Source organism: Camelus dromedarius, chromosome 4, assembly GCF_036321535.1.
Source record: "Camelus dromedarius isolate mCamDro1 chromosome 4, mCamDro1.pat, whole genome shotgun sequence".
Lineage (NCBI taxonomy): Eukaryota > Metazoa > Chordata > Mammalia > Artiodactyla > Camelidae > Camelus > Camelus dromedarius.
The window spans coordinates 64,432,749-64,445,195 of NC_087439.1; the positions used below are offsets into that span (position 1 = coordinate 64,432,749).

A 12,447-nucleotide genomic window follows, 5' to 3' on the forward strand; every position below is an offset into this window, starting at 1 on the left:
ATTATATATGTTTGGCAATCTTTGGTAAGGGTGTGATTGTAACTATGTATTTGAAAAGATCCAGATCAAAGGTAACATACAACTATATAACAAGATAGTAATTTTTTAAATGAGATTTACAAGCAAGGGGCAGGAGGAGGAAAAAAATGTAACAATTTAAACTTCATTATTTTTAATTTGCTCATACCTTATATGACTTCGTATAGAAAAAGAAAAAAAAAGATACAATACTAGCCTCAAACCCCTTTGCATCAGAGAATCGAACAGATTTTATGTATCAATGCAAAAATGAGTAAAGAAATGCAAGAATACAGGTGTCTTGCCTCTTAGTATTTTATTTAAAAGTTCACAATTAGAGCACTTATATCACAAAAAGTTTAAAAGCGACAAAGGCTGCCCTGTAGGAAGGACTTTTCTGTATGTAGAAGGAATGAGTGCCTTGTGCTTAAAATGCGGAAAAGTCACATTACAGTGTGGGACTCAGTAGATCAACAGAAACTATAATCTGAAGGGATGAACATAACTTCCGAGTTATTCCACAGTTGGCAGGAAGGGGGAGCAGGCAGCAGAGATGGCATAAATCTGAAGAGTTCACTTGGCTCAGGTTAAAAATCCAAAGAAAAACAAGAATAAAACCATCTCAGCGGTATCCACCATCTGCTGACATACTGCAAAACACAAAACTGCAAACCAGTGTCCTTTAAAAAAATCCATACTTTAGAGACCTCTGTCACACTTCTCAAATTCAGCCCTGTGGGAGGGGATAATGATATTCCTGGATGAGCCAGACAGAATGATTATTAAAAAGAAGCAATACACAAACATCACGATGAAGGAGTTCATAAATTAAATCCGTACTGCACTTTAACAATTTTTGTAGTATTCTGCCTTGTTAAAGTGTCCTGAGCATGGCAGATGCTGCTTAAAAACAATGACAGTAGTGTCTGTAAAATATATATAGAAAGAGTTCAGAAGACCGAGCGGCGACTTTTTCTACCTTGATCATCATTAATCAGCACCATGAAACATTAGCTGCAAAGACGCACTTGGGAAGCTTAGCCCACCAAAAACAAGGCATTAGTAAATAAAGGAATTCTCGTGAAGAACGAGTTTCTCAGGAAGGACTCTCTAAGTGAGGTTTCCAAAAAGTGACTGACCATTTAATTGTGAAAGAAAAGAATCTGGAGGCATAACTAAGTAAACTGCAATGAAGTCTGATGTCAGTATTCATCTCTGGGAAAGAGAGTGGGCAGTCAGTTCATTGAGAGAAAAAGGGGCTTGGGTTGATTTGAGGATGGAGAAGGGGCATGTGTTTCCCTAGACCGTTTTTCCAGCACTGTGCTGCCGGTAGTGGAAGAGACTCTTGGCGTCCACACTGCGAGATTTCTTCACAGCTTCTGCAAAAAGTTTGGTCACCTGAAAACATAAGGGTAGGAATCTTAGCAACGCATACGATATGAAAGTGAATGTTTAATGCAGCCAGAATGAAAAGTCAAGTTTCTGTTCCCAGTTTTCAAAGGGGCATGGGATGAAAGACCCAAACATTTTTACTTAATGGGGACTTTCTCCTGCATCTCAGACCTCAACATGAATAAGTTTATTTTCCCCTACCCCCTGCACGGGGATTAAAACTGACTCAGGCAGAGGGGTAAAATAGGATGGGCAGAAAGGGAATGAGTCTTGGCAAATGGTTCTTCTCCTTGTGATAAATTTGGTGGGTCAAGTCCAGGTAGAACTGAATGTACCTCCTGCAATCACTGCCTACGAATTGGACACGTGCTTGCACTGTATCTGGATCTTCAATGATCATTAACCTGTTGCTTTTACACAGTGGCCTTCATTTAGGAACAATGGAATAAAATTGTATCTTTATTCCATGCCACACACCTTTTATTTAAAGGATAATCGTAGGGGTAATGAGAGAACCATGGCTTTCCACAGCGTATGATTATCTCAACTGCTCGGTCACCAGCTGTCTCAACTGGGCCATGACCTACCATAATAGACCATTATTTTAGATTCGATTTAGAAAATCATCCCCACTCCCAAAGTTACAAGAAGGGGAGAACAGAGAGGCACGTGGAGAGAGAGCCACTCTTAAGGGAGGCACAGAAATTAAAACCCTCACATGGGCTACCGTGGAGGAAAAGAGCACACCTGGAAATTTGTGAGGAGGGCAATTCCACTGTCAACAGCTGTCCTGCGGATCACGTAATTGTCGTGGACAAATTTAGTGTTGTTATTCGGGAGGTTAATTACCAGGTCAATGCTGCCATCCCTAATCAATCTAGAAGAATAAACAAAATAAACACATGCTTATAGGGGACTATATATATTTTACAATTAGTTTTAAAACACTGACGTAAATTACTCAGCCATCCAAGACAATGCCATACTGAGCTGACTGACACCTGCCCTCCTCTGTTCCTAAGTAAATGCACAAATTGCACACATTTAGGGGTTATAATTTTGTATTGTGTTTTTCAAAGAATTCTGATGAATGTCTAACTAATCAGAAAGAAACATTTGTTTTCTCTTTAAAATGCTATCTGTCCATAGCGAGCGTTGGGGATTTGATAATTATTTTACAAGGAGGTGATTCCTCCAGCACTGAAGGCCAGTCCACCCTCACACTCCCTCTCCCAGATTAACTCCTTCACTGCCTGCTTCCCAGGGCTTCAGCCGATGGTTTGAAAATACAAGTCGTCTGGTTTAGAATTCAGCCATTTCACGTTCTGTTGCTGGGCTGCTACACACACTAGGAGATGCTGAAATGTTGGAGGCAGGAAGCAGGCTAATTATTGTTTTACAAAGCCCTAAACAAGGGCTCATAGCATCATTGGAAGTCTACTAAGTTCTGAACAATTTGGCCTTTTTTTTAAATCACTTTAATAAGGATTTATAGGTTACTTTCTTAAGAGCCCTAAGAGACAGTATATCACATAGAATTTGGTATGACTTAGCCATTCAGCAGGCTGTTAAATCCTGGAGCAAATGAGAATGATCTCCTAGGTACCTATGCCACATAGTTCTATAAGTATTGATGTAATGGTGTTCCTGAGGCTTACATGGTGCTGAAATAATGTTTTACAAAACCCAATGATGATGTAGACTAAGGCTTAATAACCAATCTGATTAAAGAATAGGAATTAGGTAATTCTACAGATGACGTTATTATAGCACTCCCCACAGTGTCCTGCATATAGCAAGTCCTCCATAAATTGATTCATTGATGCACAACCGCAGGGAAATGCAGCTGGTCAATCTTACACTTGCTATACACATATATGGACAACAGAAGGTTGACGCAAAATACAAAGTGCTGCATTGCACTCTTCATGCCCGTAATTCTCATCCTGAGAACTCGGTGCCAGTCAAGGAAAGGATCCTTACCAGGAAGTATTTTGAAAGATGCTACATGTCACCATGTACACATATGGCATAGTGTTTTATAGTAATAGTGAAGTTCATGAGAATAAAGCTTTACTATCATTCACAAATTTACTCTTTTTAAGTTGGTTGACTAAGAGAACTTTCGGAAGACTTGATCTATCATACTAATTCCCAAAGTTAATCCTCCATTTATTTTGTTATCTCAGGAAACTCTGCCTAGTTCTTACTTTCTGATGGAAGACAGGCTGGGATTCTGTCCTTCTTGAGATGGCCACGCCACTGGGGTGGCAGGGACGTTGTTGGCATTGAGCCAGTCTGACGTGGCTTCCGTGGCAAAGAGCTGCATTTAAAATGGAAAAGTCGGTTATTGCATCATGGGGAAAGTTTTCATGGATCGAAGAAGCCTACTGGAACACACTGTCATTTAAAACACAGAGCAGAAGAAAACTGGTGAATAGGAGATGCCATTCAAATCGCATCTCGTGAACAGAGATTTGGACTCAGTATCTGGAGTCGTCGGCATGTTAAATAATTTTTAAATATTTGAAGTAAGAAAACACTTAATAACCTCAACTGTAACTGCTTTTGTAGAGGAGAAAAATAAAGAATTATTGATGGCTGAGAATTCATTGTTATCATGCCAACAAAGCCTCATGAGCACAGACCCACCCGGAGCCTTGGGAATCATTCTGTTTTACAGAACCAGGCTTTGTGTGGAGATATTTATGGCAAAGAAGTTTTGCCTGTAACTGTAACAGCTGGAAACTATGACTTCATATGGAAGCATGAAAAGGAAAAAGGGAAAAATATATGGAATGCATTAAAACTTTCTCCCAATTCTGTACACGCCAAACTCCCTAAGGTTTTAGTTGGCAAATTCTTTTGAGTTTGTAGTAATTTTGTTAAAACTTAAAACTAGTCTTTCTAATGATTTTATTCCATTGAAATCTTGAAACTATCAAGGTAGTTACACCTTTCAGGTGGAAGGATCCTATTTTGGACTATTTCAGTCCCTAAGATTCTTTTTGGGGGATAGAATGCTGACAGAGAACTTAAAAAAATAATATCACATACCTTGAAACCTTCATTGTGTAACTGTTCAGCCACACCAAGGAATCTTGGACGGAATGATTGCTGAAATTAAAGGGATTTAACAAAATTCACTTTCCAAATACACATCTTAGTTATTTAGTCTCATGACATGGTATTTCTCATGTCATAGAAGGTAATGCCATGTGTTGCCAGGTGTTTTCTATTCAAAGATGACAATTTTTTTTATCATTTTGTCTTCCTATAGTGAGTATAAGCTGTTATTTCCCAATATAGATGAAATTCCATTCACATTATCTTGCTTTCTACTGTCTTACTTTTTACTCCTTAAATTTCTTCACTTTCTATTTAATCCACTTTGCCTGTAGCATCAGCTCCACCCCACTTCCGGACAGACTCTTTTCCTGGTCAGGGAGACTTTAAAGTCACCTGGATTAGGAGCCCAACACCAAGCTGGCCTTGCTGGATGTGTGCCTGTCCAACCTGTTCTAATTACTGAATTCTAACTTCGGACTGCACTTCAGTAATGAGGCCCTGTCCTCTTCATTCATTTACAGCTCCCTACAATAAGTCAGTCATATGAGATTCATTTACTCTGAGGCAAAGAGTGAAAGAAAGGGTTCTGGGGTCACTAAGCTGCATTTCAAATCCTGGCTTTCCCATTCATTCCTATGAAAACTTAGTATCTTTGGGCCTCCATTTCTTCATTTATAAAACAGCCATTAAGGATAATGGTGCACCTACTTCTTGGTGCTCCATGATAACCTGTGTGACCTCGAGCAACTTACTTGACCCCTCTGTGATGTACTTTCTTCATCTGTTAAATGGGAATAGTAATAGTGTCCACATCATAGGGTTGCTGTGAGTATTCGATGAGTAAGTCCTACCTAGGTCTTAGTCCAGTACCTTAGCACAACTACTCGTCTATTAATAGTTCTTATTAAATATTAATTATTATTATTAAGATAGTTGTTTTTTTCAGCCTCCCAGAGATTAGATTCCTGCCCCTGCACCCTAGCTTCCAAGCCTGGGTTCCTCTACTGGCTATCACACTCAACAATACAAACCAACTTCCTCCTCACATACATTTTACTTCCGGACAGGCTTCCTTAACTTCCAATCTCACTGTTCAGATGTTTTCTTAGAGTTCATTGCTGTGCGCTTCAGAGAACCCCAGCTGGACCCATCTAGTTTCTGGGTCCTGCCTTCCCTGGACTGTCTGTTGACATCAGGGTTCCCCAGTTCTGAACATACGTCCCTCCTGTGACCAAAAGCCAGTATTTGCAAGACAGCGGTCAGGGTGAAGGAAAACAAAGCTCAGCGGTCTACCCAATGATCAGTCTCTGACCTTGACCTCATTAACATGAGTGTCTGAGTAACCTAACTAAACAGAGGGTACAAAATTATGCAAAGTTAAAAACATAGCCATTCTTCCCCAAATAAGCATTTTTTGGCTATTTTCCTCTGTAAAAAGTTTGTAAACAGATGACATAATTTGTTACTTTGACATAATTTGGTTACTTTTAGTAATTGTTTTGTAATCTATTAGAAACCATATTAGAAATGGTTGAAAAAAATCATGGATATGAGCAAGGGGAGGGCATAGCTCACGTGGTAAAGTGCATGCTTAGCATATACAAGGTCCTGGGTTCAATCCCCAGTACCTCCTCTAAAAATAAATAAGTAAACCTAATTTCCTTCCCCCCAAAATAAATAAATAATAATAAATAAAAAGATTAAAGGGAGATGTTGTAATGCACTGTAATGGAAAAGAATCTGAAAAATATATATATATTTTATTTCATGAATATAATCTTATTGCAGAATTTCAGACAAACTGAGAATTGTGATAAAACATACCAAGAACCTTACACAATTTTGATCACGTTCAGCCCACAAAACCTCCTAATGTTTACTTGCAGAGGCTTTTTGAGAAAAACTCTATATCTCAGGAAAAGACCCCAAGACTATGTTCAAATATAAAATTCTTTCAGATTCTGGCCCTCTCAATCCCAGAACTGCTGTTTTATGAGAGGAAACCTGTGACAAATAGAAAAGATAAATGAAGCGGGATGAATCCAAACTAAGGCAGACAAGGGGTTATTTGCGACAGTCTTCTAGAACACAAACTAACCAGGCCCAAGATAACAGCTTTTTATCCCCACTTAGGACCCAACAAGAAGACATGGGCCTGGATGCAAGAAGCTCATGACTAGACATAAAAAAATAAATAAGTATAAAGTCAGAGAGTTCCTCAGTGACAGTAGGGCAGTTTAATGAGGTATGCGGCAGCCTCCTTAAGAACAGGTTAGGCAGAGGAAGAGGACGATCGTTTATTCAAGTTTGATTCTGGCTGGAAAGCCAGGGACTGAATGAGATGGCATTTTAGGTTTTCTTCATGTTTTAAGAGTCCTTGAAACACAGCAAATACGTATGAAATATTCTGAATGAGCTTCTGAATTTTGTCAACCTCCCCACCTAATATGGAACATCACATCGTGACCTTCTGCTAAATACAGAGCAGACTTTAGGAAAAGCCAAGCATGTTAGGAGGCTCAACATAAAGCCGACCAACGAACACATATTGACCAACTGATACGCTAATCATGTGCTGAATGAACTATTCTCGATCTCTTACATTTGCCCCTAGCAAAAAAAAAAAAAAAAAAAAAATCACTAATAAGGTATGGTCATGTGATAACATAACTTTGAACCAGTTTTCTAACATACTACTTCACCAGCATGGTAGTTCTCAAAATGTAGTCCGTAGAGAATCAGCAGCACCTGGGAGTTTGTTTAAATTATGAAAATTTGGGCCCCACCCCAGATCTATGGAATCACGGACTCCGGGTGGGGTCTCAGTAATCTGCATTTTAACAAACCCTCCAGGTGATTCTGAAGCACACTTCAGTTTATGAACAGGAGGGAAGAGGGGACAGGAGGACCATCCTTCATTCATTTTGTAATTCAAGGTGAAGATGCATTAACCTTGGCCAAAGTCACTATGAAAAAAAAAGTTTGAGAGGAGTACTAGAATGTAATTTTTTTTCTTTGCCATTTTAAAGTAAAATAAGTCAGCAAGTCCTCTAAAGACCTGCAGACACCAGTCAGAACCTCATTATGGAGCTGTTTCAATGCTGTCCCCCAAGTGGAAAAGATAAATATCTGACATGACAATATTGGCAGTTCCCAGCCAGGGAACTGCTCTGCCTTCTGGTCTGGGGTGTTGGCTTTCACAGTCACATTATAAACTTCTATCAAACGTGTATTGAACACTTGTGACACATAAAATAGCCTCTCTACAAAAAGAAATTACAGCTGTCAGCTTGGATCTGAGTAGCCCCAGATTTAATAGCTGATTGAAAATACCTGGGTAAGAAACCATTTGTTACTAAAGGTGAAAAGTACAAGCTGATTTATTTCCTGGAAAATGTTTATATGAAAGAAAGTCTTTATATACATATATGATAATTCGAGGAAATATACATATATATATATATATATGTATATTTCCTCCAATTATCATTTTCACATTAATCCAACTTCTGGCTACAGAACCGAAAGCCAAGTTAAGACTGTGTGATGTCTGTGGACTCTACAGAGATGTCTGGGTTGACAACTCTATGGTTGTTTCTAATGATTCTGTGTTGAAGATGAAAGGTTATTCATGTCACTTGGAGTCGTCTTTCTTCAAATAAAATGCTTGCTTTGTGTTTCTGAGCAACACTGAAGCACAGATGTCAGGATGGTTCTCTCCACTCCACAAGCATCACTGAATAGCCCAATCAGAGGGGAAAAAACAGCGAGGGCTCTCGATCTGCTCTAGAGTGAGTCATTTATTGTTAAAGGGTGTTCCAGAAAATTTCACAACAAGGCAGATTGCCTACTCAGAGCAACTAAAAATAACTCCTGATGGGGCGAAAAGAGGCTTGAAATATTTCAGGAAAATCAAAGATGATTTTGTTGGCACATAAATGTGAATTACCCCTTCCTTATTTTAGGGTCTCTACCTATGCAAAAGCTCTTGATAGAGACACAGTGCATACAATAAAATTAAGGATCCTTTGACAAAAATCTAAATCTTGATTTTTTTTCCTAAATCCTAGTTATACAAGATTAATGTTACGAATATTTCTGACTTTCCCGGTAATTTGACTATAGGATTGACTTTGAGAGGGCAGAAACAGGGTGTGTGTGTGTGTGTGTGAAGGAGTAGGGTGGGAAGAAGAGAAATAAAAATTAGGAAAACTGACATAAAACCAATGAGCCTGTATGCATGCATGTGTGCACACACACAAACACACCCATACGATCTACTAAATGTTGAGAAGTGGTGGATGCTTGCTAGTACTAAATTACTATTTAAAATATGTGTTAACCCACCAATAATAAGAAAAAATGTTTCCTGGCTCTGAGTCATTTTTGCCTTTACTCCATATTTCTCTCCCCCACCTCCCAATTTTCTCTTGCAACTTGTTGTGAAAAATTAGAGTTAAGGTTTCTTCAAGTAAATCCTTCTACTCATAGCAGGCAGCTGGATCAGGGTGGGGCAATAAAGAGAAAAGAAAACCTTCACTTCAAATAAATGGGACCGACCATCCTCTCCACTTATATGTGAAGGGATAATAAAGCAAATTACTGCAACAGTGCTGGCTACCAGTGCTCTCCACAGCACCACATGAAATGAATGATTATTTTAAGAAATCAAAATGCAGTTGTGGACTTGCTTTCTTAGTACGTCATTATATAACTAAATGCCTTCTCTTGTATTTACTGGCCATAATCCACATTTATATATTAGCAATACTATTTTAGGTCCCCTCCAGTTCTGACTCTATATATTTGAACAAGTTTATATGAATTCTTCTGGCCCAGTGGAAACAAGTTAAATAAAATGATTCTTTTAAAGGACAATGTATGCTGAAATATGGAATTCTAATTTATCCACAGTTGCTATGAAGCCTAGGTAAAAAGTTGAGACTAGATTTGGTCCCATTCTAACTAAAAAAGATGCCCAGTGAGTTATATAACTATTAACTTTCTGGTTAGTATATTGTGTCGTAGTGTTCAGCTAAATTTATGACTACACATTTTTTTAAAAATCACTGTAAATGAAAATCCTCCACATAGTAATGAAGAGATTATACATTAACTGTTGGAGACATCAGCTTTTCTTTGCTTCCCATATAAAGTAGGTCAGAAAATGATTCTTGCCTATTTCTAGAGGCTTAGAGTATTGATGATCAGTTTTACTACAGGTGCAAATATTTTATCAAATATAATTTTATTAAATATTTCTTTAAATGCACTTTTTAAATTTTTGTAATTAAAATACATATCTATTTAAATTCTAACATTATGTACTCATGCACAGGGAGAAAGCTCTGTGCAAAAATTCAGGAAGCTGCTAGAACATTGATTTATTTAAAAAAGAATACACTGAAAGGTAGAAGTTCAATGAACAGAACCTCATGGCTTTAAGAAGACTCTTTTTTCCCCCTATAAAACCCCTTTTTCCCTACAAAGCAAAAATCCCGTTCACTGATGCCAAAATCACACAAGTGCTTCATAGGGATCAAATTAATTTTTGCTTTACATTTCCCCGCAGCACTGGAACCAAACAAGGCACGATTTTATACATCACTGCCTTCCTAAACTGGTATTTCTAAATGTTAGCACTGTTATGATTAGTTGTGAGGATGGAGACTAAGGGCATGGTCTCCTCTGAATGCCCCCAGGTCTCACATTAAACTTTAAGCCATAACTGAAAGTTGGGCAAATACTCTCAGACTTGTGACTTAATAATACTTAATACCCATTTATAATGTGATGAGTCTCTCATATGGTGCAGTATGTCTCTAAACTACCATTAAGTTTCACAACTTCAAGTCATCTTGTTAGCCTCTGCTCTAACTGTTCACCATCGCCCTTCTGGCACCTTTATGAAGCAAAATTCCAAGTTACTCTCTGCAGAAACTTCTTCAAAGCCACTATCAGCCAGTCTCCAGAGTCTAATTTGCTGATATTAAGGCACCCTAGTGAGACGGCATCTATGATAACCACCCATTGACTTGAAAATACCTGGTACTACTCTAATTATATTTTTATTGATTTGTATGTAACCATGCAGGGTTTGAACTTATTAAAAGTATGGCAGGGGTGACATACAACATCATCTATTGTTTTTATAGTCTCCAAGAATTACTAGTCTCAAATGAAAGTGAATGATCAGTTGGGAAACATCTAGTATTTTTTAGGAAATGCATAAACAAACAGTTTGTACATTCTCGCAATAATTATTCCAAACAGTATTAAGAGTTTCCGGGTTCCCCTTTTGCCCTAAGATTTACATTTGACTTGCAATAATAAGGCAATAATGCCCTTTTCATTGGATGAAGATATCCACTTATGATTATTTCACCCTGAATTGACTTAGAAGACTTTACTAAGTAGTAATATTTCAAGTATACTGTGGGATGTGCTGACTTTCTCAAGCCCATTAAGTCACTGCCTTTTAAGAACTCTCAATTAGTGTTGGTGTATCAGACTGAGACAATTTCTCAAATAATGTCTATATCTTCTTCAGCTTTGAATCACTGACATTTAGTAGAAATTGAAATGTGAATGAATGACTATAAGGAAGGGAGGAATAGAGGTCAGGAGGGGATAATATGACTTCAGTTTGGGGTGTGTTGAATTTAAAACATCCAGATAGAGTTACCCAGCAGATTGTTAGAAATATGGAATGGCTGAGGATAAAGATTTAAAGTTGATAGTTTCAGACAGGAGAGTGGATACCATAGACATGACTGATCTGTCAAAGGGGAAAATCAAGAGATAGAGACAGAGACAGAAAGAAAGAAGAGGTAAGACTCAAATTTACGGAAAGCCTGTGTTCAGAAGCTAAAGAGGAAGAACTGAAAGCAAAAATAAATAAAAAAAGATGTAACCAAGAAATAGAAGAGATCCCCTTCAGGAAAAATATCCCTTCCCTAAAGACTTTCTCTTTCTGTTTTTCATTTGTTTGTTTATTCACTTACTTGTATTAGCTGCTGCAGTAGAAAAAAAGCAAAAATCAGAGAACATACAGAAAACAAATGCCCATTCTTTGTAGAGGTTGTTGTTCTCTGCAGTGGAACTTTAAACAAATCTCCCCTCTTCTGTACCACAATTAAGGTGCTTTCCCCCAGCCACTGTCAGCATGTGCCCACAGGCATGCACACAGCCACACACCACTTACCTGGATTCCAATCAGGATGCCTTTCTGGGGTATCTTAAACCCTGTGGAAAGCATCGCCTTTAGGAAAGCTGTATGAATACCTTCACCAAAGCAAGCCACCTGTTTAGGATAAATGAAGAAAATTAAGTAAAAGGAAGCAAATGACAGTCAACCACCCTTACGAAAAAAAGACACAAATGGAAAGCCACAGACTCCTATGCTAGGTTTTATTGATTCAGCTGCCCAAAGACCATGCAATCTGAATCCAGGGATTAAAAGTCGGACCAAAGTAGATGTATCTTATGTTTTTAATTAAGCATAATGAATAAATAAGCAGTGCTTTCTCTATCCAACAACACTCCATGGAGCAACATAACTGAATTCTACTGTGAGATATTTGGATGCAAATCACAGCTTCTAGCCCATAATGAGGTGGGTTACCAAATGTTAATTTCACTTAATGTTTAAATAACAGTATATGCCGTGTATGCTACGCAACAGTGCGTGAGTTCACGGGTCAGGAGCACAAACGCGTAACTGCTGATCAATTGGCTAGGAGTCATTTCAGACAGCTAAGGAGAAAGCCTTCTGAGAAATTCAATATATCTATGACAATCTCAAAGAAGCTTGTTTTATTATTATTATTATTTTCATAAAAATGAACAAAAAATACCTTGCTACTAGTCCTGAATACTATAGCCATATGTAAAAAAAAAATCCAAATTAATACGTAATGTTAGGATATACAGGGGCTTCTTCTAGGGTAACTGTGCTGCAAGTCAAAT

At 38.0% G+C, this 12,447-nt stretch overlaps 1 protein-coding gene across 1 annotated transcript in view; it reads right to left on the reverse strand.

The window, feature by feature from the left end:
* Positions 1–319: 319 nt before the first annotated feature.
* CPS1 (carbamoyl-phosphate synthase 1) overlaps positions 320–12,447 on the reverse strand; it is a 123,906-nt gene continuing 111,778 nt past the window's right edge. The window contains exons 34-38 of the mRNA XM_010994790.3: positions 11,684–11,782; positions 4,468–4,527; positions 3,621–3,733; positions 2,158–2,287; positions 320–1,416 (exon numbers count right to left, since the gene is read on the reverse strand). Of these exons, the coding sequence (XP_010993092.3) occupies positions 1,318–1,416; positions 2,158–2,287; positions 3,621–3,733; positions 4,468–4,527; positions 11,684–11,782 (501 nt within the window). The 3' untranslated portion in view covers positions 320–1,317. The remainder of the gene's footprint in view (positions 1,417–2,157; positions 2,288–3,620; positions 3,734–4,467; positions 4,528–11,683; positions 11,783–12,447) is intronic.